This window comes from Geotrypetes seraphini, chromosome 14 (assembly GCF_902459505.1).
Source record: "Geotrypetes seraphini chromosome 14, aGeoSer1.1, whole genome shotgun sequence".
NCBI classification, from domain to species: domain Eukaryota; kingdom Metazoa; phylum Chordata; class Amphibia; order Gymnophiona; family Dermophiidae; genus Geotrypetes; species Geotrypetes seraphini.
Window position 1 is genome coordinate 47,439,247 of NC_047097.1, and position 26,843 is coordinate 47,466,089.

Genomic DNA, 26,843 nt, shown 5'->3' on the forward strand with positions numbered 1-26,843 from the left:
TTCATACCAATTGTCCAACTTACATAGGTGAAGTGGGGCTTTTAGGGAGATCCTCAGGCAAATTACTACACAGAGGAAAAGAAACAGCATTTAGAATATTATAAGTCACATAAGTGGATACATACAGTATATGTAGAAAAAAGCGCCAGTTTTATAAAGAGGAAGTACTATAATGCATATTTTCCCTTATAAAATGGCTTTCACACGTGCGACCAGTAGGCATAAAAATACACATTTGAACTTTGACAAACATATATGAAAACGCAAAACTCCACCCTTCAGAAGGAAAGATTAGGTTTTTACCTTGCTAATCTTCTTTCTTGTAAACAGGAATGATAGTCTTGTCCAGCGGGTTAAAATCCCATTAGTTGTGAGGGATGTAGAGAGTCCACTGTTTCTTTTTATGCGTCACCTCCCATCACTCTAGAATGAGCTCCACACTCTCAGTCGGTACCAAAGTAGAGGTCTGCATGGGAACGGGAATCGCGGAAATCCCACGGGGATCCCTCTAGGTCGATGGGACTCCCACAGGGACCCTTCCCAGGCCCACGGGACTCCCATGGGGACCCCTCCAAGGCTGACGGTACTCCCATGGGGATGGACCTGGAGTTCCTATCCCGAGGCGTACCTAATTTCCGGTCCGGCAACCAAGCTGAGCTCCCAAGTCCTGACGAATCAGTAGCAACAGTCTCTGTCATGTAGGCAGTGATCATCAGCACGTAGGCACACAGACTCAGTGTGCCTACATGCTGAGATCTCCATGCCTACATGACAGAGACTGTTGCTGGATTTGTGGGGAGGTGTAACGTGCAGGCTAGAATGGGCGGACAGAGTCATACCTCCTCCACCCCTCCCCCCCGGAACAAACCTGAAATGCGCTAACTTCACCGGCCCGGTTCTGTGCATGAGCCGCGATCTGTGGCTCAGAGCTGAGTGAGGATCGGTCGGTGGATGCCGAGGGCTGCTGAGCCGAAGTTCAAAAATCCAGCAAGGAGCTGCAACCAGGGATCTTGACTGCAGCAAGCGAGGATGAAAACTGCTCTGCCGCTACCAGAATGATCCAGCTTTCTGAAGCCCCGTGAGCTTGGATGGTCTGCTCTGACTACCAAAACTTTTCCCTCACTCTGGCTCTCTTATTCCACTTCTTATTTCCTAGTCTGTCACTAATTCTATCATCTTTCTCTCCCATCATTCAGCATTTCCCCTCTCTCTCTGCTCCCCTTCTATCCAGCATTTGTCCTTTCTCTCTCTTTTTTCTCTAGCATCTTCCCTCTCCTCCATTTCCATCCACCATCTGCCCTCTCTCTCTCTCTCTCTCTCTTTCTCCTTTCCATCCAGCATCTGCCCCTCCTCCTCTTTCCATCCAGCATCTGCCCCTCTCTCTCCTGCTTCTGCCCAGCATCTGATCTGTCTCCTCTCTTCCTCCTTTCTGCCCCCTCTGTCACCCCATCCATCGTCCACCCTTCTCTCTCCTTCTATCCAGCATCTGCCCCTCTCTCTCCTGCTTTTGCCCAGCATCTGTTTCTTCTCTTTCTCTCCCTTCAATTCAGTGTCTGCCCATCTTTCTGTTTCCTCCCTTCCATCCAATGTCTTCCTCCCCTCACCTTTTCTTTACATCCATCATCTGTCTTTTTCTCTCTCCCCAGGCATTCCAGCTTGTCTGTTATCTTTCCCCTTTCATCCAGTGTGTCTGATCCCTCCCCCTTTCTATCTACAGTCTATCTCCTCTCACCTCCTACATCCAGTATCTACCCCCTTCCAACTGACACCTCAGCCATTGCCAGCTCTGACTTCGGGGGAAGACTTCTGGGTCGACTACATATGGCGTGCTGCAGGCTGCCTCCAACCCCTGCTGCTATCTGGACTCAAATGAAGGGGTGGGGGGGAGTGCATTTTTGTACACAGAAGGCATGAACTTGGAAGAGAGGATGGAGGAATGGAGGGAAAGAGATGCTGAAGTGGGGGAGGGAATGCGTTTTTGGACACAGAAGGCATGAACTGGGGAGAGGGGAAACTACATAAGTCTGTTCTGCTCTAAATGCAAACATTAAGGAACAATACTGATTAACCACAACTAAATAAAACAAACAATCTGATAATAAAAAGAACCATCTACCCGCGTGCCATCTGCATCAATAGTTCAGTTGCTTTTATAAGTGAATTCTTCTTCATGCCTGACCCCATCAGGCAGGCGATAAAAACAAGACATCTGACTAAGCATGCATGTCTGAAACAGAAAACAGGCAAGTGTATATCAGAAAGGGTGGGTGTCAACACTACCATTCCTGTTTACAAGAAAGAAGATTACCAAGGTAAGAACCTAATCTTTCCTTCTGCAACAGAACATTAGTCTTGACCATCAGAGCAGTCCCCAGTTCCTAGGCTGGGACAGATGAGTTTGCTGCCAGTACTGGAGTACCCCAAAGTGGTGTCCAGCCCAGCTGCCACATCCATCCTGTAAAATTTAGTAAATGTGTGGAGATTGGACCAAGTGGCTACTCTGCAAATCTCTGCAGATGAGTCTGCTCTAGACTCTGCCCAAGAGGATGCAACGCTGAAGTGGAGTGCACTTTTCACTGCCATTAGAGACTGCTTTCCGCTTCCAATATAGGTCAAGTCATCCTGATCTACTAGGATATGGTTGCTTTAGATGCTGGTCTCCCCCGACATCCTGCACTCGTAAGCACAAAGAGGGGATCAGACAGCTGAAACTCGTTGGTCACCTTCAAGTAATAAATCAAAATTTGTCACACATCCAGAATGTTCAACACACTATCTGCTTTCTTCACTCCCATAGGTGCGAAGGCTGGGAGTTGCATCTCTTGATTCATGTGAAAACTGGACACAGCCTACAGAAGGAAGGGACCACTTGAATCAAGACACTAGCCTCTGAGATGCAAAGAAAGGGTTCCCTGCAGAATAGGCTGCAGCTCTGACACACTTCTCACTGACATCACAGTCACTAATAAAAAATGTCTTAAGTGTGAGCTCTATCAGGGACACCTCCTTCAAAGGCTCATAAGGGGCCTTCACAAGTGCCCACAGGATCAGATTTAAGGTTCCAAGATGAAAAAGGATGTCGCACTTGAGGGCGGACGAAAGGCTCCCTTCAAAAATCTGGATACATCCAGATTAGATGCCAATAAGCACTTGCTAACATGTACTCTGATAAAAGATTCTTGGATAGAACTCTTGCTTTCCAGGCAGGTAAATTAAATGAATGGTTGGGTAATATCATTATGCATTCCTCATCCTACTTCAGTTTTAGAAACTTATTAAAAACAAATTATTTAATCGATTTGTAAGTTAAAGTTTTACTGTTTTTACTTTCACATTTATGTACGTACTGATGATTTTAAATTGTGTTTATTCCCCGATTGTCCAGCACTTCTTGTTGTAAACCTCAAACTATTATGGCTTTGGCGGTATCTATAATAATAAAACCCTAGAGCGCGCATGCGCTGTCGAAAGTCCGTGAGTCCTGGTGGCATGAGGTGTGCTTCTGTGCCAGTCCTCACGGCGCCTGCGCTAGCTGGAGGCGGCGTGTGCCAGCGATTCCTCCCTCCCGCTAACCGGTCCTCTTCAAAGCGGCCTGCTGAGGTTTGCCAGCCGCTTTAGCGAACCTTGCAGGCTGCTCTCCAAAGGATCGGTGAAGAAAACTATAAGAAGGGTGAAGGCGGGAACAAGAGGCTGCGATCGGCAGTGGCTGCTGCTACTCCTCTCCAGCCACCTAGCTCCTCATCCGCTGGCCCCGGCCGGCAGCCCCCTCCGCCCCGTCCTCTCTGCATCCGGTGGCCTGCGCAGGAGAAGGAGCAGATGATGCAAGGGGGTTGAAAAAAAGCAAAAGGTAGGGAGGGGAAAGGGGAGGGGGAGGAAGCCAAAAATGAACGGCTTAAAGACTAGTATAAGAAATAAAATTATTATTATTGTTATCTTTACCTTGAAAGAGCCAACTGTCAGGCCCTTCTTCAGATCTTCCTGCAGAAGGTCAAGTTTCACTGACACTGGTACAAGCACTGTCGTTCACACCAGTTCTTGAAATACTTCCAGGCTTTCGCATAGGTCGCTAACATGGACTGCTTCTTAAACCTCAGGAGAAATAGCCTTTACAGGTAAATAGCCAGGTGAATAACTCAGGTGAATATCCTATAGCAGCTTAAGGCTTCATGTTCAAGAGCCATGCTGTAAGGACCAAAGTGCTCTGGATCCTCTAGGGTGATGGGACCCTGTGAGAGAAGATTTGGATGGACAAGAAAGCTTGAGAGCCTTGTCCCTCTGCAGATGTACTAAGTCTGCGTACCACAGACTGCTTTGGACAATCTGGAGCTACCAGGATCACTCTGCTTATCACTGGCCACAGGAGGAACATATACAGTAGTTCCTCTGCAGGCCAGGTTTGGACCACAGTGTAAAGCCCAGCACTTCTGGGCTTGTACCTTTGGCTAAGAAATGAGCCACCTTTTTGTTGGATGATGAGGCATGAGGTTGAAACTTTGGATGCCCTCATCGCTTGACTAAGCGAGAGGCCCTATGACACTCCCTGGGATCCAAGTTCTACCAACTTAGGAAGTCCACCTGCACATTCTCCACCCCCCTGTTACATGAGCTGCCAAGATGGCCAAGAGATCAGCTTCTGCCCATCTAGAGTAGGTGAATTTCCAAGCTCAACAGTGAATTCCTGGTGCCTCCTTGCCTGTTTACACAGGCTACTGCGGTCGTGTTGTCTGAGAAGACTCTGACTGCCCTTCCTTCTAGGCACTCTTAGCTCCAAGCAATTGATCAACCACTTCCTCTGAGATGGGGACCACTGCCCTTGCTGCGGACGTCCCTCGCAATGAACTCTCCAGTCGAATAGACTGGCATCAGTCATCAGGACTATCCACTCGGAGATGTGTAACGGCATTCCTCTATTATATAATTCATTTTCTACACTGTCCTCCCAAAGAGCTCAGGATGGGTTACAGATTAACATACATAATATATAGTTAACAGGTTACAGTTTTCCATAGTTACAGTACACATTTTTTCTGGTACAAGTTTTTATCCTAATTTGACACATACTAAGGATCTAATATCAAGGAATGTGGCTCCAACCACCAGTCCAGGCAGCTCCAAGCCTTGCCTGACCTCGTGTGCAACCTTGTGGGGGGAGGAACACGGTTGGCCCTGACCCTGGATAAAAATGCCACGGGAACCACTCAGTCTGCGCTCAAGCCCATTGTGGATGAACCTGGGGCGAGACTGCTCCCAAGGGTACACACCCTGAGCTCTGAGAACTACCGGCCACACAGGAATCATGCGAGGCATGTGCCTGTGGGTTACAGATCTCAGCGCTAAGAGTCTGTATCTTCTTGCAGCCAGAGATGCTCCAGGGTGACTAGGATCCTCTGCAGCCTCTGACTGAATAAAAAATCCAAAAAATAATAAAAATTAAACTTGAGCAGAACAGCCGTGTTCCCTATTCCTCGCTTGTACAGAGTATGACTGAGGGGGTGGAGTTCATTCAGAGTGATGGGAGGTGGAGTATGAAAACAAAACAGTGGGCTCCATGGTGTGACCTCATCTGGAATATTGCATTAAATTCTGGTCTCCTTATCTCAAGAAAGATATAGTGGCGCTAGAAAAGGTTCAAAGAAGAGCGACCAAGATGGTAAAGGGGATGGAATTCCTCTTGTATGAGGAAAGACTAAAACGGTTAGGGCTCTTCAGCATGGAAAAGAGATGGCTGAGGGGAGATATAATTGAAGTCTACAAAATCCTGAGTGGAGTAGAACGGGTACAAGTGGATCAATTTTTCACTCCGTCAAAAATTACAAAGACTAGGGGACACTCGAAGTTACAGGGAAATACTTTTAAAACCAATTCGAGGAAATTTATTTTCACTCAAGAGAATAGTTAAGCTCTGGAACGTGTTGCCAGACGATGTGGTAAGAGCGGATAGCGTAGCTGGCTTTAAGAAAGGTTTAGACAACTTCCTGGAGGAAAAGTCCATAGTCTGTTATTGAGAAAGACAAAGGGGAAGCCACTGCTTGCCCTGTATCGGTAGCATGGAATATTGCTTCACCTTGGGTTTTGGCCAGGTACTAGTGATCTGGATTGGCCACCGTGAGATTGGGCTACTGGGCTTGATGATGGACCATTGGTCTGACCCAGTAAGGCTGTTCTTATGGCTCTCTACAACCCTCGCGGCTGAGGGTTTAAACTGCTGATCATGACTACCAGTCCTATTGCACAAGAAATATACTTGAATGCACTGCTTCTACGTGTATCCATTACAGATATCCTGAAAACTGAAGTGGCTGAATGGGCTCCCAGAACTGGGTTGGGAACTACTGTATGTGGTTATCTGTAGAAAGATAACTCTGACGGTGCATGTTTTAGAATTAGAAAGTTTCAAAGACCTGTAAATTACACCAGGCAAACATTTCTTATTCATTATAACAACTTACAGAAGGATAGTGTGGCTTCTAGGGAGAACCTTAGGCAAATCACTGCACAGAGAAAAACAAATTTAGGGCGTCATCAATAACTTGATACAATCTATAGCTGTGGAATGTGTTTTGGTCAAAAGTACAATATAAATGCAAATGAACCAAGCTAGTTTGGGTAGTTGGATATTACAGAAAATAAACACATTATAAACATTTTTTATTTTAATGCTGTGGATAATTGTGGTTTTCTGTGACATTCTTTAGGCACTGAAATTCAAAAGGGCCTGCTTTCTGCAGATTTGGTCACCACAATCACAGATGGCTGTGCTGGAGTTTCTTTCAGAATTTAATGCAAACTCACATGACAAATTATGCACCAGTTTTGTCTATATTAGAGAATTACACGGGGGAAAAAAATTTGTCCCTGTCACTGCCCTGTCCCCATTCCCGCAACCACTGTCCCCGCCCCGTCCCTGTCACTATTGTGCCCGTGACTACTATCCCCGCAACATCCATACAAGCCTCAGTACTGCAATATTTAGCTTATTCCTTCTTTATAAATCAAAGTTCTGGCTGCTGAACTAGAGAAAGAGATGTTCAGCTGGCAGAGCTTTGTTTATAAATTTTTATCAACACAACTAATATACTACTTTATCCTAAAGCAAAAAAAGGAAATAAATAGAATTTTTTTTTCTATCTTTGTTGGCTGGTTTCTGCTTTCCTCATCTTCTTATTCAATTCCTTCCATCCACTGTCTGTCTTCTCTCAGCGTCTTCCGTTTGCTCTATTACTGTGCCTCTCCCTTCCCCCCCCCCCCACAATTGGTCTAGCACCCATCTTCTTCCCATAGTCTGGCATAGATGCCCATAGTCTGGCATCTCTGTCTTCTTCCCTTCCAGTGTCTTCTCCCCATTCTCTGTTTCCCACCACCCCTTCCCTCTTGCCACCTCACCTCCCTTCAGCACCCTTCGCGTGGCACAAGAATCTTCCTCCCTCCCCCTTACCTTCACGGCACATTAGTAAAGTGACTTGCTGAAGTCGGCTGAGCCTTCCTGCAGTAGCGTGTGTGTGGGCAGAAGCTTCTCCTCTGACGCAAGCTTCCACCCACACACACACACGACTGCAGGCAGGCTCGGCTGGCTTCAGCAAGTTACTTTACTAACGCGCCACGAAGGTGGGGGGGAGGGAGATAGATTCGCTAGGTAGGAGGGAGGGGGGCCGCGCGCGATAAGTGACCACGCATGTTCCCTCCCTTAACTGCGGGGACAAGGCCATTCACCGCTCCACGGGGCAGTGGATGGCCTTGGCCTCTTGCCCACAGTGAGCACTCCCCCCACCCACCGTATTAGCAGGTTACTCACTGCTAGCCATGGGTAACAGCCACCGTGTCATTCTCTAGTCTGTATGCAGCAGCGATGATGTGACAAAAGGGCCACACAGAGTCATGAGCTGACCCAGAGGGAATGGAAAGGCCCTAAACCTATCTAGTATACCTATGGGGGGAAAGTATACCTATGGGGGGAAAGTATACCTGGCAACTTGCTACAAGCAAATACTACAGCTATGCCTATAACTGTATAATAAAACCTAGAATCAACAGGTCAGCAACATGGTATTTACAATCTAAAGCCTGAACAATATATAACGATTAACACAGAAATATAGAAACATAATGGCAGATAAAGGCCAAATGGCCCATCCACAGTAACCATTATCTTTTTCTTTCTCTAAGAGGTCCCACGTGACTATCACACGCCTATCTTATTAATCAAAAAGCATGGTTACAAGATTTAGCTGCAGGGTTTCACAATAGGTGCATAACCCTGAAAATCCAGGTTTGAAAGAATTATCTAGCTAATCAATTCCCTATTTTTTTTTTACATCTGCTTTTGCATTAACTAGGCTTACACTATGAACCGCAGCTGCCTCTGGAACACTAATAACAAAAGATCCTAAACTTTACATTGATTTCCGGAATGAACTAATTCAGAAGTGGAACTACTGTGCATCACTCCACTTAACACAGAGAAACAATGAACTCTACAGCAGAGTTGAAGAGAATTTATCATTTACAAGAAATATGAAAAAGTCAACCATACCTCTTGGTTAGATTACAGGATATTCCAATGTCTTGGGTTTCTACATCACTTTTTAACTGGAGTCCTCTTAAATAGTCCAGTTTATCTTGCAATTCATTATTCTGCAAAACAATGTTGGTCTTAGTAGAGCTTTTAGCCGGTTTCTTTGAATACTTCAACAAAATAAATTTACAGTAGATTTTTATTTTGTATTACACCCCAACCTTTCATAAAACTATTGTTACAAAGTTAAGAAGAATATTACTTCAAGTTACAACTGCAGAATTATTTCCTGTTAAAGTGCTATTCCATGGTAAAAGAAGCAAACTAATTTGGAAGTGGCTCAGCACTGTGTTCTCCAGGAATCCAGGTTTGGATCCCCTGTTCATCGTGGCCTGCTGGTCCTCGGGACACTGCAATAGTAGCACACAGACTTTGTGAGGATGGAAGATGGTCTGTACCAGCTAAGAAGTGGTTTTCCTTTTAGCCCCTTAGTTGTCTGAGTATTTTTTTTTTTTTTGGGGTGGGGGGGGAGGCAGCAAAGATCACTGGGCAGAAAATTATTTACTTGGAAACACTTTAAAAGCTGAGATTCCCCCTACATTCACAATTTGCAATGAGTCCAAAATTTTAAAAGTACCCTAACACATTCTTAAATAACATACTCTGCTTTAAAACAATCTATTTTTACAGCAAATTATCAAGTTGAATTCAAATAAAAATTCTCTATGTGGTTCCATTATTATCTTCACAGCTATAACAGATATGAAAAAAATTAGTTTTTATCCAAGGACCTTCATAAAGTTCTAATTTGTCCCAAGTTTTCTGCTTCTCCTTTGTGTCTTACAAAACTTATGTAGTGTTTTGAAAGACTTGACACTCTATTGGTAACATGACCCCAACCATAACCACATGAGAGGCAGTGCAGCCGCCCACCTGACTGCCTGTTGAGATAAAGGGTGGAACCCAGCCAATGAGACGCTTTCTGAAAAACATCTTTCCGCACACAGCTGGATGTTCTGACAACCAGCAGGGACAGGAACAGGAGCCACAGAGTAAACGGCTTCCCAGCAGCAGCCTTTGTTCTTAGTTTAATTATTAAAACCTGCTGAATTAAGCTTTCCGTATCTTATAAAAGACATCTTGAAATGGAAGATCAGCTCAGTTATAATGCATTACATATAAACTATATCTTGTAGCAGAATTATAGGAATATCGGGTTACTGAACAATATACACGTTTCATGAAATATTATGTTCTTATGTTTTGCTTTTGGCCACACAAGAGGATGGCAGAAGAGCTATTGCTCCCTGGGTTTTTTTATTTATGGGATTGGTGCTACATGACAAGAGTTCTGGTCCTGTAAACTTCTAAGGTGTACATAAGATATTGGACAAAAACAGCCAGACAATCCCAGTCTGTACACATCTCTTATTTCCATAATGGAAAAAAAAAACAACCTGTCATTGGTCAAGTATTTCCAGATTCATTGTCATTTATACGGCTCAGAAGTTCTGTACAACTCAAATCCAGAACAAATATTTTTCTAAGTATGCCATTCAAATTTATTTTCTATAAAATAAATTAACTTTCTGTGATGTTCTGTCTCTAACAGAAAAGCATTAAATTGGTACAATAGAACAATACATATAAAATTATGAGATTGAATGAAATAAATGGGCAAAAAATTGCCCCAATTCTGTAAATGGATATTCCTATTCATATTGCTCAATCATAAAGTCCCTTTCCTTTCCCAGTGCTTTGAGAGATTCCCATTCTGGTCCCCTCCCCCCCTCATTATTTACAATAGCAAAACAAGGGAATATTCAGCTGTCTCAAGGTTCACTTAAAACGGATTTCAAGTGAAACAATGTCCCAGTGAAAAGCAAAATTTAGGTTACAAATCTGAACATAATGGGTCAAATTAAACAGGTTGTAAAGTACACATTAAGCATGATTTGCATATAAGCTGTCAAGGGAGAAAAAGGGACATTAAGCCTGGACAATTCACAGCAGAGTATTCTACATAAGATTCTTTGAATACGAGTACTTGTAAAATAACTATAAGGGCACAGGGAGATATACACGTTAAATCCAGGCATGTACAGTGAAAACATTCTACCAAGAAAAATGTGTTTTTTTTAAAAAAATGCATATAGCCAGCAGATCTTACAACTTATCGAGTTATCATCATTTACAAGCATAAACAGTTGATTCTATAAAGGTGAGCCAGGCTTACAAGGAGCTAAAGTAGTTTATAAACCACCAGATATGACAGCACAATCGACCCCCAATCATTCCTCGTTAAATCATTTATCATAATTTCAACAATATAAACTCATTGAACCAACTAAAGTTTTCCCAATTTACAATACATAAAGGAAAAGATACTCATTTCAAATTTAAGTACATACAAGACTTTTGAATAGTCCACATTAGAAGAAGAAAGCAATTCACATACCATTGGGAAATGGAGAAAATCAAAGGATTTAAAAATTTAACAGAAATCAATTTAGTAGCTCGTCTATATTTTTAATTCAGACCAGTAAATTGGGATCATTTGGAACTACTGCATTGCCACTCCTTTCCCTTCCAAAAAGAACTGCAATTGGGAATGGTTCATAAAAAACATAAGTACAGTCAAATCACGGTTTTGCGAGTAACGCGCAAAACATTCTCACAAATCATGACTTCCCCCCCTGAAAAGAGAATGCCCCCCCCTATGTGAAACCTGCACCCACCGCCCGCGGGCCGAACAGAAGCCTTACCCCATCTGACACCGGCAGCGCAGACCACAGGACGTGCCGGTGCACGAAGGATCCTTCCTGTTGCCTGGGCTTTTGAGCATCTACACATGCTCAAGGCCTTCTGGCTCTCACTCTCTCCGAGCCAGAAGGCTTTGAGGCATGCGCAGATGCTCAAGGCCCAGGCAACAGGAAGGATCTTCGTGCACCGGCACGTCCTGTGGGCTGCGTGACGGTGCCAGATGGGGTAAGGCTTCTGTTCAGGTAGGGGTGCCAGTTCGTACAGTGGGGGAGCAATGTCGGTTCTCGGGGGTGCTCGCAAATCGAGTCAATGCTCGGTTTGCGAGAATGTTTTGCTCGTCTTGCAAAACACATCGCAAACCGAGGTTTGTCTGTATAGAAATCTTGCCATCCATATAGGATACTTCTTTAAGGCCTAAAAAAATAGGCAAAGAAGCACTTCCTTATCTTGTAGAAATACAAATGTCACTAGAAGTGTTGTTCACAACTACAATTTCTTCTTCTGAAGTCTCCAAAAATTCTAGATAAATCTATAGGACATACAAATCAGCATTAGGTTGATCAACTTTTGAAGAGGAAGGTTTTTTAACAGAAACAGGTATAAAATACATTTTATGTAGAGGTGGAAGCCTATCTTCAGGGTATTTAAAGACATCTTTCAAAAATGTATACAACAATTACTTTTGGGGAAATTGTAAGTGTTTTGGGGAAATTAAAAATTTCTTAAGTTCAACTGGTTTAGTATAGCTCTACATATTTTCTCAATTCCTCAAAAGCACCAATTTGTCCTGGATGATTGATATACAAGAATACTGAGCTCCTTGCACTGATTGTTCTAAGGTTTTAATTTTCTCCCCTTGAACTTATCAAATCCTTTTCAAACTTTTGCATTTTCACTGTTTGATTTTGGACAAGTGGTAAGATTCCCAGACATCATTCCTCTTATAACTGTAGTTTCAGAACAGATGTAAAATGCCAATGTTTAGATTTTTCAAAGTATGCATGTATTGCCATTGCAAAATTGAAATCACATGCATTCTATTCTAGCCAACTCAAACCACACCCAAAAACACCACCCTATTCAATAACTGCATGCTGCAGATATAAATTCTGTAAGTAATGACTTTTCTAAAATTTAACATGGCATTTACACTTATAAACGCTGCTATTTATTACCCTTCGAGTGCTGCAAACGGACGGCATGGCATTTGTGTTGTTTTTATCGGGCATTGTTGGGGCAGGTCGCGTCGGTGAGGATTGCCGAGTTGGAGCTGTAAGTATGCGGGCAAGGAGATGCTCCGGCGCAATCGCTCACCCAGCCCCCTCCATCCCATCATCGCCGTCACCCCTGTCGCCGAGAAGCCGGCAGCCGACCCGGCGCTCGCGCCACCGCTAGAGGCACCCGGCCCTGACGCTAGCCTGGGCCGCTGAGCAGCGTCGACTCAGAGAAGGCGCTGCAGCTGCTAGCTTCAGCCATGATGAGGAGCGACCCCCACGACCACCACCTGCCACCACGAGGGGGGAGGCCATGGTTGGTGCCGCAAACGGTCAGAGAGACGCGAGCGGTGCCTGTCCTGAAATGGAGACAGATTCAGCGAAATTTGACATGCAGGAGGAGAGAGTGAATATCTTGACGAGTTGATGACCGGAGACACTGGATTTGGGGCTTCCGGTTTGCTGACAAGGATCGGATGACATCTGGAGAAGGTTTCGCAGCCAAAACAGTGAAGTCATTTCAAACTGGACTTCAGTCTTGACTGTTTTGTTTTTATTTTTTCACTTTCTTTTTAGGTTATGATATTTTATATTTTAAATCTCATTCATTGTTTTGCCTAGTTTTTTTCCTAGTTTATTATTTAAAATTTCATTTAAATTTCCCAAGTATTTCTATAGTTTCAATGGTTTCTCCCTTCTGCTTCTATTTCCTATCTCCCCTCTTTTATCAACCTTTCAAAGGTCCTTTAGACCATTGTAGTCTTATTAGAATGTTTATTTTCTTATTTTTTTCTCATCTATCTCTATTTTATTTTTTCATTACTCTACTAATTGTCATTTTTCCAGGTACTTTAGTTAGATTGTGAGCATTCGGGACAGTAAGGGAATATCTAAGTACCTATTTTACTTATAATTTTAATGTACCCTATTGTCTATTTTTTCTGTAAACCGCTTAGAATCCTAACGGAGTTTAGCGGTATATAAGAAATAAATTACATTACATTACATTTATATGTTCAAACATCGTGTAAACCTAAAATGAGCTGGCAGCAGCACATTGCCTCTTCCTCAACTGGCAGTGTTTGTGGTGGATAAGTGTGTAAAACGAAGGGAGGTATGTGCAGGAGAGGCTGTATATGTCATGTCTGTGGAAGAATGCGTGCAGCCATGGGACAAAGATGACACAGGGTGTGGAGGGCTGGTGAGTGGCATGGAAATGTCTATATAAGAGTGGAGGGAATATCTTGGAAGCCATAGAGGGTATTGCTGACTGAAGTTTGGTTTTGGTGCCAAAACCGGTCCAAAATTTGCATTCAGCCTTGTTTTGGTTGAAAATGTCAGTGTATTTTCAGCTGAAATCAAAACGTTTTATTCCATGTCTTGTGGCACTCCTCCTCCCTTCATCCAGCCTCCTAAACATAAGAAGCCCCCTTCCCAGACCTACCTGTAAGCCAGCACCAACCCCCCCCCCCCCCAAGGAACAACCCTATCACTTTGGTAGTCTAGCAGCTACACAGGGCAGAAGTGATCCCTAGTCGCTCTAGCCCACCCCGTGTCTGCAGTCAAAATGGTTGCCATGAGTTTTAGTTGCAGTCTTGCAAGATTGCTACTGGAGATCCACAACAGCCATTTTTAACAGCAGACACAAGATGGGCAGTTGCAGCTGGGGATACTCCTCTCCTAACTTGTCACTAGACCACCAGAGTGATAAGGTGGCTTACTGGTTGCTCCAAGAGGGCAGCTTCTGTTCTGGGGGGGTGGGGGGGGGGGTGGAAGAAGAGGAATTGGGAAACCCTTTCTCATCTGGTCACTAACCCTTCAGTCTCCTGCTTTAACTGGAAAGGCTTGGGAACCCCTGCTGGCACTCAAATTTTCTCCATGGTGCTGCATTAGTCTCCTCTGCTGTTTGGCTGCAAAGTCATATAACAAATAATACATATGGATAGACAAATGTTTTTTTCTACCCATTTTTAGAGAAACTCATTTTGAGATCAAGGAGTCCTTGTGTCAGCAACATTTATGCCCTAAGCATTTTGTTTTAAGGTGTATTATATTTCTTATGATAAAAGTTCGATCATGCCCCTGATGCAGGTAGTTTGTTGCCAAACATGATGGATGATGGACTTTTATTAACACATGATAGGGACCATACAAGCACTTTTTTTTTTAACTGAAGGTTGATTTTTATTTATTTATTTTATTTATTCAATTTTCTAAACTGTTCTAATAAACTTCAGCTACTGGCTGGTTTCTTTGGCTGCTTTTTCCTCATTCACTAGATAGACTGCAACAGTTGCTCCCAGAAGTAAAATTAACCAGAAAGAATCAAAAAAAATATTTTGTTTTCTAAAGCTTATACATTTGTCCTTTTGAGTTTCTTAAGTTTGAATGCTTATGTATTGTAATTTATGTATTGTTTATGTATTGTAATTTTATTTATATTATACAGTATATACATTTATGTATTGTTTTTGTGCAATTGTATTTCTGTTTTATGATGTGTTCATTTTTGAAACCCCTCTACAGCCTTTTGGATTCAGCAGGATATACATGTTATGAAAAACTGTGCTACTGAATTCAGATTAAAAGCTAATAATGAAACAAGACTGAAAAGATTATCTTATTATTTAGCTTTTCACTGATAAATTTATTGCCGCTTCCTCTTATTTTCTACTTTTCTGACTTCCAAATTTCTCCCTTTTTAAAAAATGATGATCAGGGTTCTAGTTTTTTCCTTAACTGTTTGTTGCCTAAGTACTAAGCTGTGCTACTTGTAGTATATAGAACAAATACATTTAAACACACTGGCTTAAAATAGTGATATGGGCTACAAGACCTACTGCATAACCAACATTGTCAAATTATTTTTTTGCAAGGCAGCATAGGAAAAAGTTGTTTATTCTTTGCCAACGAGCTCATTACCATACAACCAAGCTATAGTTTGCGAGATGAGGGGGAGAATGATGCTGCATTGGGGGTGGTGGAGGCAGATGCTTGACCAGGATGTGGGGCCTGGAGTGGTAGAAGAGAAAATGGGATAGATGCTACAAAGGGAGAGAGAGATGGGGGGCTTTGGGTGGGTGCCTAGTCACTCCCTCAACCCTTCACCAGCATCAGTAAGTAATCCTATATGAAGTTACATTCACTGTATGTAAACCCTGTGAATGTAAACTGTAACCCGTTCTGAGCTCTTTGGGGAGGACGGGATATAAATCTAAATAAATTTATACAACATGTGCATGTTCCAGGTAAAGTTTACCTCCTCTAAAGATGGGAGGCACTGTCATGGACTCTCTACTTCCCTCTCACCTTCTCAGCTTCTCCACCCCTCCTATCTGGCAACACACAGACACACAATTTCCCTTCCAATTCCTCCTCTAGCAACACACATAGGAGGCCACCCTTTTACCTCCATGAGCTGGTTGCCAGGAGTTCAGTACTTTACCTCCTGCCTGACAAGACTTCTAGTTTCATAATGCTTCTACCCAGTTGCATTACAACCTCTGAACCACAGGTTAGGGGGAAGGAGGGAAAGATACAGAGGAAGACATCAGTTATTTTTCTGTTGTTGAAGGTGGATGGGGGGAAAATCAGAAATGATGAATCACTCCTTTAAGTCTGGGTTGGTTAGTGTGGGTAGCTCATGCTTGCTACTATTATAACATAACCACATTACAATGGCCAAGTTCACTCTAGTGCAACCATTTTAGGACAGCTAAATTCTGCATTTCATTAGCTAACTACATAAAGGGTAATTCTATAACAATGTGCCCGATTGGTGCCTATTTTCTTTTATGAAATACTGCCTTTAAGAGAATATGTATAGGCACATGCACATAGGTGCACCCTGTCCAGATACAGCCCATATGTACACTGACCTACAAACTACACTATCACATATGTATGTAGTTACAGAATGACACTTAGGCGGTATTATCACCATATATGCATGCAAGTACATAAACATGTATATACAGTACTAATATTCTAAACTAGTGATTCCCAACCCTTTCCTGGGTTCTCTCTCATGCATATACATTGTGGATATCCTTAAAATATGACTAGCTGGGGTTCCCTCATGACAGATTTGGGAACCACTGCTCTAAATATTTATGAGCATAACTGGTGTGTGAATATTAGCATCTAATTTAGAGAATTACCCCTTATTGTATTAAAAGACATTTAATGCACAAAATAACATTAAAGACAAATGAGTGGAGAATGGATCTAATTGATAATGCAGTTTGATTTGTAAGTGTTTATGTACCTTTTAGATGTATGGTGTGTGTGTGTGTTTGTGTGTGTGTGTGTGTGTGTGTATGTATATGTATGTGTGTGTGTGGTGGGGAGGTCTTATTTTAGTTTCTCAACTCCTCTTCCAATGATGTAAGGCTAGTAGTTTGGAGTATAGTGTTTTGTGTTGTTGCTACAAATGGAACACACACAAAAGAGGCAGGTTAATACATAGGAATACGTCATCTCATTTCTCCCAGTTCTGCCTTTCTTCCACAGTTCCCCATTCATTTCAGATTTATGCAAATATGGAGCCTCTCCCACCTCCTTCCTCTCTCTTTGGGTGGTAGTCACTAAACATCACATTTCACTGCGGTGAGCTTCACACACAAGTCAGAAACCTGTGGTACTTGAGTCCTTCAGGTTAGTAAATCATGTAATATATTTTATTTTGTTTTACTGCAGCTGGGAAACACTGTCCACTCCTGGCTGCAGCATCTCAGAGATAGCTAGCTCTATATTAAAACCACTATCCCTTTAAAGGGTTAGTACTGGGGAAAGTCCCCCAACCCCCTCACTGATTCCTCCCTCTCTCAACAAGAATTACATCCCCTCTACCACCTGGCACCTACAAGGGGTCGAGGAGCAATCTCTGGATACTCCTGCCCTAGGGAAACCTGGAGTCAAAATGACACTAGTCGACGCCCAGTGCTAATCTCATACCACCACCCCTGAAGAGTCAGCTGTTAAATAAGTATGTGCTCTGAGCCACAATCTTAAAGTGCATACTTCTGCACATAAAATGCTGTTCTACATGCACAGAGAAAAAGGCTTATAAAATAAACCCCCACTCCTATGGAAATGCAACTCGCATATACTGGCTTATGCTTCAGCATTTTATTTGTAGTAGATAAGATACATGTATTAATCTACAGGCATCGCCATTTTCATATTTTAAGAGATTACAGAGACAATTTTAAAGCCTAGCATATATGCGGAAGCAGTCAGTCTATGTGTAAAAAGTGACATTTTAGAAAAGGAAAAGTACACACATACATTTACTTCTAAAATCATTGCTTCTACAAGTGTGACCAGAAATGGCAGTGGTGTAAGTACACATATACAAGTCATTAAATTGCACCCACCTCAGCCCCAGGAAGCCTACTTTATACACACGTATGAAAGGATATGTAGGATCGCTCCCTTCAAACACAATTATACTGGGGCAGTAGGACATCTTTTTTGCTTGGACAAGTCAAATAAACCAAGCTCTCCCCCTCCTCCCAGTTGATGATACTGTGTGAAGCAAACCCCCCTCAAAAGAAAAAAATAATAAAACCCATATCTGTTAGGGCTATGGCCCCTGTAGCCCATCCTGTTCTGCTGTCCATACAGTTATGGTCAGATTTGCATAACCTTCTGAACATAAGAAGCCCCCTTCCCAGACCTAAAGGTAAGCCAGCACCAACCCCCTTCCCAGGGTCAACCCTATCACTTTGGTGGTCTAGTGGCTACGCAGTGCAGAAGTGATTCCTAGTTGCTCTAGCCCTAGTGGTTCCCAACCCTGTCCTGGAGAACCCCCAGGTCAGTTTGGGTTTTCAGGATAGCCCTAATGAATATGCATGAGAGAGATCTGCATATAATGGAGGTGCCAGGCATGCAAATCTGCTCCATGCATATTCATTAGGGCTATCCTGAAAACCTGACTGGCCTGGGGGTCCTTCAGGACAGGGTTGGGAACCACTGCTCTAGCCCATCCTGTGTCAGCAGTCAATGCCATTACTTTTAGTTGCAGTCTTGTAAGATTGCCACTGGAGACCACAGCAGCCATTTTAACTACAGACACAAGATGGGCAGGAGCAGCTGGGAATTGCTCCTGTCACAACTTGACACTAAGGCCTGATTGGTGTCTATTTTCTTTTATGAAACACTACCTTTAAGAGAATATGTACATGCACATGCACCTGCCCAGATGCGGCTCATCCATACATCAACCTACAAAACTACAATCATCACAGATGTATGTAGTTACAGAATGGCACTAGGTTGTATTAGGTGGCATTGTAAGAAAACCTTTCTAATATTTTCCTGTATGTGGCGCCCAGAGAATTGCTGCCTACACAATATGAAGATTTGATGCCTCATCTGCATAAGCATCTGAAAATTCCACCAGTTTCTTTGCATAATAAGAACCAAGAGTTTCAGAAAGTTTAGCTAGAAGTGTGGGAAATAAACCTGGGAAACATCAATTCAGCAAGCTTATTATGGTGGAGTAGGAAATGCAATACTTCGGGTATATTTCAATAAAAGTCCTCCCATGTTAGGCAGAAGAAAATCACTTCTTTCACAAATGCTATTTTACCAACACATCCAGCAAGTCTGTCAGAATGGTTTTAACAGGAGTCTCTGTCTACATAAACAGAAGTTTGGTGCTTCCATATCGAAGTGTAAAAGCTGCAGAGTTCATGAGAACTGAATAATGTCTACAGAACTTACCTCTCCTTCCAGGAAGGCTATCCTTTCTAAAAGCTGTTGTATGAGCAAGTCTTTGTGGTGTATTTTTCTTCTTAATATTTCAACCTATGAAAAATAAGAGTGCATATATTTAAACACAAACAATTTATCTTCTTCTACTTCAAAACAAAAATTGTTGATTTCAGGTTGTACGAGATTTTTAGAAATTACTTCTTCACTACTATTACTTATCAATTCTATAGTGCTACCAGATGCACGCAGCGCTGTACATTAAACACTCAAGAGACAGTAGCTGCTCAAAAGAGTTTACACTCTAATTATGACAGACAAACAGGACAAAAAGGGTGAATAAATTACAAAAGGAGTGATAAGGCAGATAGCGTAGGGGGCTAAAGAGGGAATGGCAAACAGATACGGGTGCTTTGCAAGTGAGTTGGAGTTGGGATTTGAAAGCACACTCCACAAAGAAAAAGGAGGTTGTGGTAAGAGTGGTTAACATAGCTGGTTTTAAAAGAGGTTTGGCAATTTCCTGGAGGAAAGTCCATAGTTTGTTATTAAAACAGACATAGGGAAGCCACTGCTTGCCCTGGATTGGTAGCATGGAATGTTGCTACTCTTTGGGGTTCTGGAATCTTGCTGCTCTTTGGGGATTCTGCATGGAATGTTGCTACTATTTGGGTTTTTTGCTAGGTACTAGTGACCTGGATTGGCCACCATGAGGATGGGCTAGGATAGATGGACCATTGGTCTGACCCAGTAAGGCTATTCTTATGTTAGATCATTTATAAATATTTAAAAAGTAGCAGTTGATGCACAAATTCCTGGGGAACCCCACTATTTAGCCTTCTCCATTGAGAACACTGATCATTTAACTCTACTCTGTTTTCTTTTAACTAGTTAATAATCCACAATAGAACACTCCCTTCAATCCCATGATTTTCTAATTTCTTCAAGAGTTGTTCATGAGGTACTCTGTCAAATGCCTTTTGAATATTCCAAGGTGCCTGTGTGATCAGATTGTGGTTCTTATTTTACTTATGTCACCTTTTTGGTAGTCAGCAAAAGATAAAATTCACATGGTTATATAAAGTAAAAAGGTATTCCATTTCAATAGCATAAAAGCACATGTGCATTTTTTGTCCATCTTCATCATGAGTTAACACTGGGCTTGACACAGAGTAATTAAATCTTACAGAAGATTTAGTACCTGGTACAATGCAGTACCTACATCAGCTCTACTGAATATTTAACACCTCCCCCCCCCCCAAAAAAAAAAAAAAAAACACCCCACACTGCAAACCTACACTGTGCCAGGCTGTGCATCAATCCATCTCAGTTTCTAAATTAGAACATGAAAGGAAACTAAAATAAAAAAAGTTACCTTTCTCCCTAAAATAATGTGCATGGCACAGCTCCCTAAAACAGGAAACCAAAGTTATTTGATATTTTAAGCCATATTATCAGGGTAGGGAGGTAAGACTCTCTTATTAAATAAAATAAGAAAAAGGTTTATTAACGTACATTTAAATGCTATTTTCCTGATCTAGTGATTATTCAAAATCATTTTAAGAAATGAGAATAAAAAACAGCCCAAATAAAAGTAGCATCAGACTAACAACAAAATCAGAAAAAACACCCACAAGAATTCCTACATTATTACACTAAAATAAGTTTAAATTATAGGGGAAACAAAAATGTTTTAAAATTTCTTCTAAATTACTTTTCTTAACTCCAACTTACTCCATGGAGTTTATTTCACAAATCTGGTCCAATTACTCGAAAGGCCTTCGACCACCATCTATTTTTTTTTTTTTTTTTTTTTTAACAACGACCATCAATTTGAAATGTAAGAAATAAGTTTCAAATATACTGGTCTCTGATAATGTTACACTTCGAAAATCAAAGTTAGAAACAATTTCCTTTACAGGAAGCCAGTGTAATTTATTCAAGAAAGGACAGACACTCTCTCAGTGACACCCAAAAGCTGAAAGTTATAACATGGGATTAGAGCTGAACATAAACAAGATGAATTTCATGAACATGGAAAATGATGAAGATTTTGAGCTTGAAGGCAATAGAATAGATGTTGTAAAGGACTTCAATTTCCTGGACTCTTGTAAACAAAGAAGCAACTACCAGGGAAGAAATACTCCGCAGAATAGCACTTGGTCACTTTTCAATGAAGGCTCTTGACAATGTATTCAAAGGCAAGGAAATAGCACTCCAAATGAAGATCAGACTTGTCCACACACTCATTTTCTCAGTGGTCAATTACGGATGTGAAAGCTAGGCACTACGAAACAAGACAGAAAGAAGATTTGAGCTTTGGTGCTAGAGGAGGATTTTATGAGTGCACTGCCAGAAGAACTAACAAATTGATTCTGGAAGAGATTAAACTGGCTATGTCCACCTCAAAGCCCAAATGATGAAGTTACAACTGTCTTATTTTGGTCACACTGTCAGAAGAGAAAGATAATTGGAGAAGGACATTATGTTCGGGAAGATTGAAGGAACCAGGCGAAGAGGGTGACCTGCAATCAGATGGTTGGACATGTTGAAAACAACCATGGGGATGACGCTGGAGGACATTACATGACTAGCACAAAACCGATCTCTTTTTAGATCTGTAATTCATCAAGTTGCTAGGACTCGAGCACAAGTCAATGGCACCTAAAAGTGATACTCTCCAAACAAACTGGCTGCCACATTCTGAATTATTTAAAATTTCTTAAAGAGCATGCTGGGTAAGTCTATGTACAAAACATTAAAAATATTCCAAAAGGCTTAACAGCAAAGCATACGAGGCCTTGACAATTAAGTTCATGAACTTACCTCTGTGCGCTTACATTGTCAGCACTGTACAAACAACTCGATAAGGTTTTATAACCTTGGTATATCAGTGTCTCACAGATTAATCTACTCTCGTTTTTTACATGCTATTTCCCAGTCCCTTTTGTGTTTACCATAAGTGTTTCTCACATTTTCTATATTAATTGTATTTCTCCCCTCCTTCCCATTTGTATTTAGGGGCCTTCGGGTCTGTAATTACCCTGTATGTAATTGTCGTCAGTCTAGAAATTTTTATATAAAGATATGTCTTAATTGTTAAATTTGTTTAAATGTTATTTTAAACCTTGTACAACGCTTTGTAGTATCGATAAAGCGTTTAATCAAAAATTTGAATAAACAATAAACAATGTGTTCGTGTAGACATGTGGCAGCGTCTTCCTGAATGGCATTGATTATTGTGTGTTTTTGTGTGCTGTCACAAGAATGTCGGAGTTTGAATTAGAACAATGAACAAACATTAAATTTCTTGTTAAACTTAGCAAGAGTGGAAGTGAAATTAGGGACATGTTAGTCCAAGTTTATGGGGATAATGCCATGAAGAAAATGGCAGCGTACAAATGGATTAAACGTTCTTCTGAGGGGAGAGAAAGCATCACTGATAAAGAAAGGTCAGGATGGTCAGTAACAAGCAGAAATTCATAAAACTGTGCATCAAAATCATGGCTGACTGTGAGAAGCATAGCAGACCAAGTAAATATCGATAGAGAAACAGTTGGGAAAATCTTAACAGAAAATCTTGGCATGAGAAAGGTGTGTGCAAAAATGGTCCCGAAAGAGCTCACTGATTAGAAATGCAGAGTAATGCACCTGGGCTGCTAAAATCCAGGAAAACGGTATAATATAGAAGGTGAGGAACTTCTGTGTGCAGAACAGCGGGACTTGAGAGTGATTGTATCTAATGATCTCAAGGTGGCAAAACAGGTGGAAAAGGTGACAAAGCCAGGAAGATGCTTGGGTGCATAGGAAGAGGAATAGCCAGTAGGAAAAGGAAGGTGATAATGCCGTTGTATAAGTTTCTGGTGAGGCCCATTTGGAATACACCTTCAAAAAGATATAAAGAGGATGGAATTTGTTAGAAAAGCAGTTAGTGACCTGTGTCGTAAGTCTTATGGGGTCAGACTTAAGAGAACTTAATATGTATACTCTGGAAGAAAGACGGGAGAGAAGGGATATGATAAGATGTTTAAATATCTCCATGGCATTAATGTACAGGAGGAGAGTCAAGTTTCAAAAGAAGGAAAACTCTGGAAGGAGAGGGCATAGGATGAAGTTGAGATGTGATAGGCTCAGGAATATTGTAAGAAAATATTTCTTTACAGAAACCTTTACAGAAACTGGTAGATGCTTGGAATAGTCTCCCGGTGGAGGTGGTAGAGACGAAGACTGTTTCTGAATTTAAGGTAGCATGGGAGAGGCATGTGGAATCTCTTAGGGAGAAGAAGAGATAGTGGACCATTTGGCCTTTATCTGCCATCATGTTTCTATGTTTCAATAAAATTGTTTTCAGAAATATGTTGTGAGGTATTGCACAGGATCAAATTTGAATCGCCTTTTGTCAAAGTGGGCGAGACCCTGTGACTCCTCCTTTGTTTACGTAGTACATGGCTACTTGGTTGACTGTTCCAATGAGTACTACTTTGATTGAGGAGGCGATCTTGGAACTTGTACAGAGTATTGCATATTGCTCAAAGCTCAAGGAGATTGATGTGGAGTTTTCTCAAGAAGATTCCAGCTGCCTTGAGTATGGAGGCCATCAAAGTGGGCTCCTCAACCAAGCATAGAAGCATCCATTGTTAATATTTTTTCATGTGGAGGAATATGACATAGTAGGCCTGTCAGTTATAACCACCACTGAAGGGACTGATGGAGATCTGAGGTCACTTCTGTTCTGTTAGCCAGCATGGAGCCCTGAAAGACTCTTCCCAATTTATCCAGTGTTCTGCCCTCTCTATCTGGTGAAGTACCTTCATAAGTTCTAGAACTGTTAGCTCGCTTGAAGACAGATTCAACTACTAATGACTGGTGTTGTAATTGTGGTTTGATCAAAGTCTAGGCAGGATTGAATTCTATACAGAGTATCTAATTTTTTTGGAGCCAATGGGACTGAAAATGGAAAGTCTCAGTTTTTGTAAAAGGCTTCTTTCATAAGTTTGTAGAGAGGAACTTTTATACAGTCCCTAGGCCACTCTTTGTAATCAAGAGTATGCATAAGCTCTGCTTGAGGCTATGACTCAGCTTCCATATTAATTGGCAGCACCTGTCCATTTGTCTAATAAACTTTGTGAAAGGCTTTTGGGAGGCGACATTCGTCAAAGAGGCGGAAGAGATGGATCAGAAGGAATCCCGTAGGATTTATCTGCAGACAAAGTCACTAGAAGAATGTCGTGATAGATCCGAGTCATACTCCTCAATGTCAGCCCTTGACGATCATCAAATTGATCGTCAAGGAGAACATCGAGGAGAGTATTGAGAAGATGAACTGTGCTCTCTAGAGGAAGATGAATGTCTCCTCGTCTTAGACGCTCGATGTTGTGGTGTCCAAGAATGATGCCTTGATGAAGTTTGAGGGTGGTGCTCGGTCTGGGCTGAGATTGGGTGTGCGTTGATGTAGGTATCTGCACAGTGCGATGCAACATCTTAGCTAGTTCTTTCTGCAACAGCCCTCTAAGCTGATGTTACAGAGATGGTGCTAGTACTCAAGTTTCAAGTTTATTAAAAATTTTACTAAAAGTAAACTGCTCTGACTTGCACAAGAAAAGATAGCTTGAGGGCACACAAACTCTAACAAGAGAACCATTTTGGCAGAATCTCAGAAATACCATTGGAGAGCCAGCCAATTTCCCAGGAAAGTGAAATGCATTCAAGATTGGGTTAGGCAGGGGTAGGCAATTCCGGTCCTCGCGAGCCAGAGCCAGGTCAGGTTTTCAGGATATCCACAATGAATATGTATGAGATGGATTTGCATGCACTGCTTCCTTGAGATGCAAATCTATCTCATGCATATTTATTGTGGATATCCTGAAAACCTGACCTGGCTCCGGCTCTCGAGGACCGGAATTGCCTACCCCTGGGTTAGGGAAATCCTTGGATAAAATCTTCTATGGTTATATCGAAGCATTACCAGCTGCCACGAGAGAGGAACCCAAGCTCCACAGGAGAGGCAGAAACGCGAGTCACTTGGCATGATCCCTCCAGTACCAGCATGTGACAAGGGAAGCTGGAAGGAATAAGTAATCTAAACTAAACTAAAGCTTAACTTTATATACCGAGTCATCATTCTGAGAAGGCTCGATTCAGTTTACAGCAATTAAATAAACAGGGAATGATTTACAAATGATAAATAGAAGATAACAGCAAAATTTCAAAAGAATTAATTTTCTAAATGTTTGGCAAATAGAGTAGTTTTAAAGATTTACGGAAAAATTGAAATGAATTGGGACTCCTTAAAAAAAAAGGGGATATCACTCCAGAGTTGAGAGAATTTAAAGACCAAAGATTGACTGAAGATCTTGACTACTTTAATCCCTTTTTTAGAAGGAAGGGAGAGTTTAAATTGTTGGATACCTCTTACAAAGGAGAATCAGTAAACATTCCAAAATAAAGGAATAAGAGGATTAAAGGTATCATATAGAATTTTAAAAGAAATATAAACACATTTAAATTGAATTCTAAAATAAACCGGGAGCCAATGAAGACTCTGAAGCAAAGATCAGCTTCGCAGCAGTATTCTGAATTAATTGTAATCTATACATAGGGCTTGAGTCTCTGTAATACAGATGGCCTGATTCCAGAGCTTTCTGCAATGTAAGGTGCAGCCAGAGGGCATAACCAGCCAACTATTCACATCATCCCCACTTGCTCCTAAGGTTGTGAAGCTTAGACAAATCAGAGTTTTGATCTGATTGGCAGGTGAACAGGAGATAGAAAAGTCCTCCAGGGACAGAAAAATACGTGCTGTGACTTCTCTTAGTCGCTCCAGTGGAGAGCTGCTCAGAGCATCTTTTTGTAACCTGGATGTGCCAAGCAGCAGTTCCAAATATGGATATCCATCTTTTTGGACATGGGCATCCCTTCCCCTTCTGCATTTGAAGCTGGACATCTATCTTGTGGCTCATACCTAGTCCTGCCCCAAACATACCCAGATTGTGCCCCCTTGCCACATGGACATCTATTCTGACATAATGGGATTTTGACGTTCATGAAATACAGATATCTAAATGTCTGTTTTCAGACATCCAAAACAGGAAAAGAGCTTCTAAAATAACCATCAGTATCAGTTATGTTATCAAAGTATAGTTTATTTTTTCATCTCTTATGTTAATTTATATTCTAATGTCACATTCATTTTTGCAAGTTTGTCATGTCTTGTTTCTTTCTATTATAAGAACATAAAAATAGCCTTATTGGTTCAAACCAATGGTCCATCTAGCCCAGTAACCCGTCTTCATGGGAAATGGTTGGAGCAGGAGAAGTGGTAAGAGGGCATGTCGTAGAGTATCATATGACTAGGCAGTCAGGCAAGCCGGCTCTCTTGGCAGGTAGTAATGTAATTTGCTTTTGAGATATTTAATAAAAAGTGTTTAAAAAATAAAAGTGCAGAAACTTTCAGTCTTTAAAGTGACAGTACACATTTCTGCACTGTTTGTACTGGGCTCCGTGGAAGATGTCACTCACATGTGAGAATATCTGCCTGCTGTCCTTGGATAACATCTATTACAGGTAGGGTTACCATATGGCTCCAGATAAAGGAGGATGGACTGAAACATCTGTGTTTACTTCCATTGCTTTCAATGGCA

General features: G+C 41.7%; 1 protein-coding gene across 3 annotated transcripts in view; it reads right to left on the bottom strand.

Moving 5' to 3' along the window:
* MYZAP (myocardial zonula adherens protein) overlaps positions 1-26,843 on the bottom strand; it is a 174,744-nt gene that overhangs the window by 29,428 nt on the left and 118,473 nt on the right. The window contains exons 12-15 of one of the 3 annotated variants that reach the window (XM_033919898.1): positions 19,219-19,302; positions 8,531-8,631; positions 6,450-6,491; positions 24-65 (exon numbers count right to left, since the gene is read on the bottom strand). In XM_033919898.1, coding sequence (XP_033775789.1) covers positions 24-65; positions 6,450-6,491; positions 8,531-8,631; positions 19,219-19,302 — 269 coding nt within the window. The remainder of the gene's footprint in view (positions 1-23; positions 66-6,449; positions 6,492-8,530; positions 8,632-19,218; positions 19,303-26,843) is intronic. The other 2 variants (XM_033919899.1, XM_033919900.1) reach the window with 2 other exon arrangements.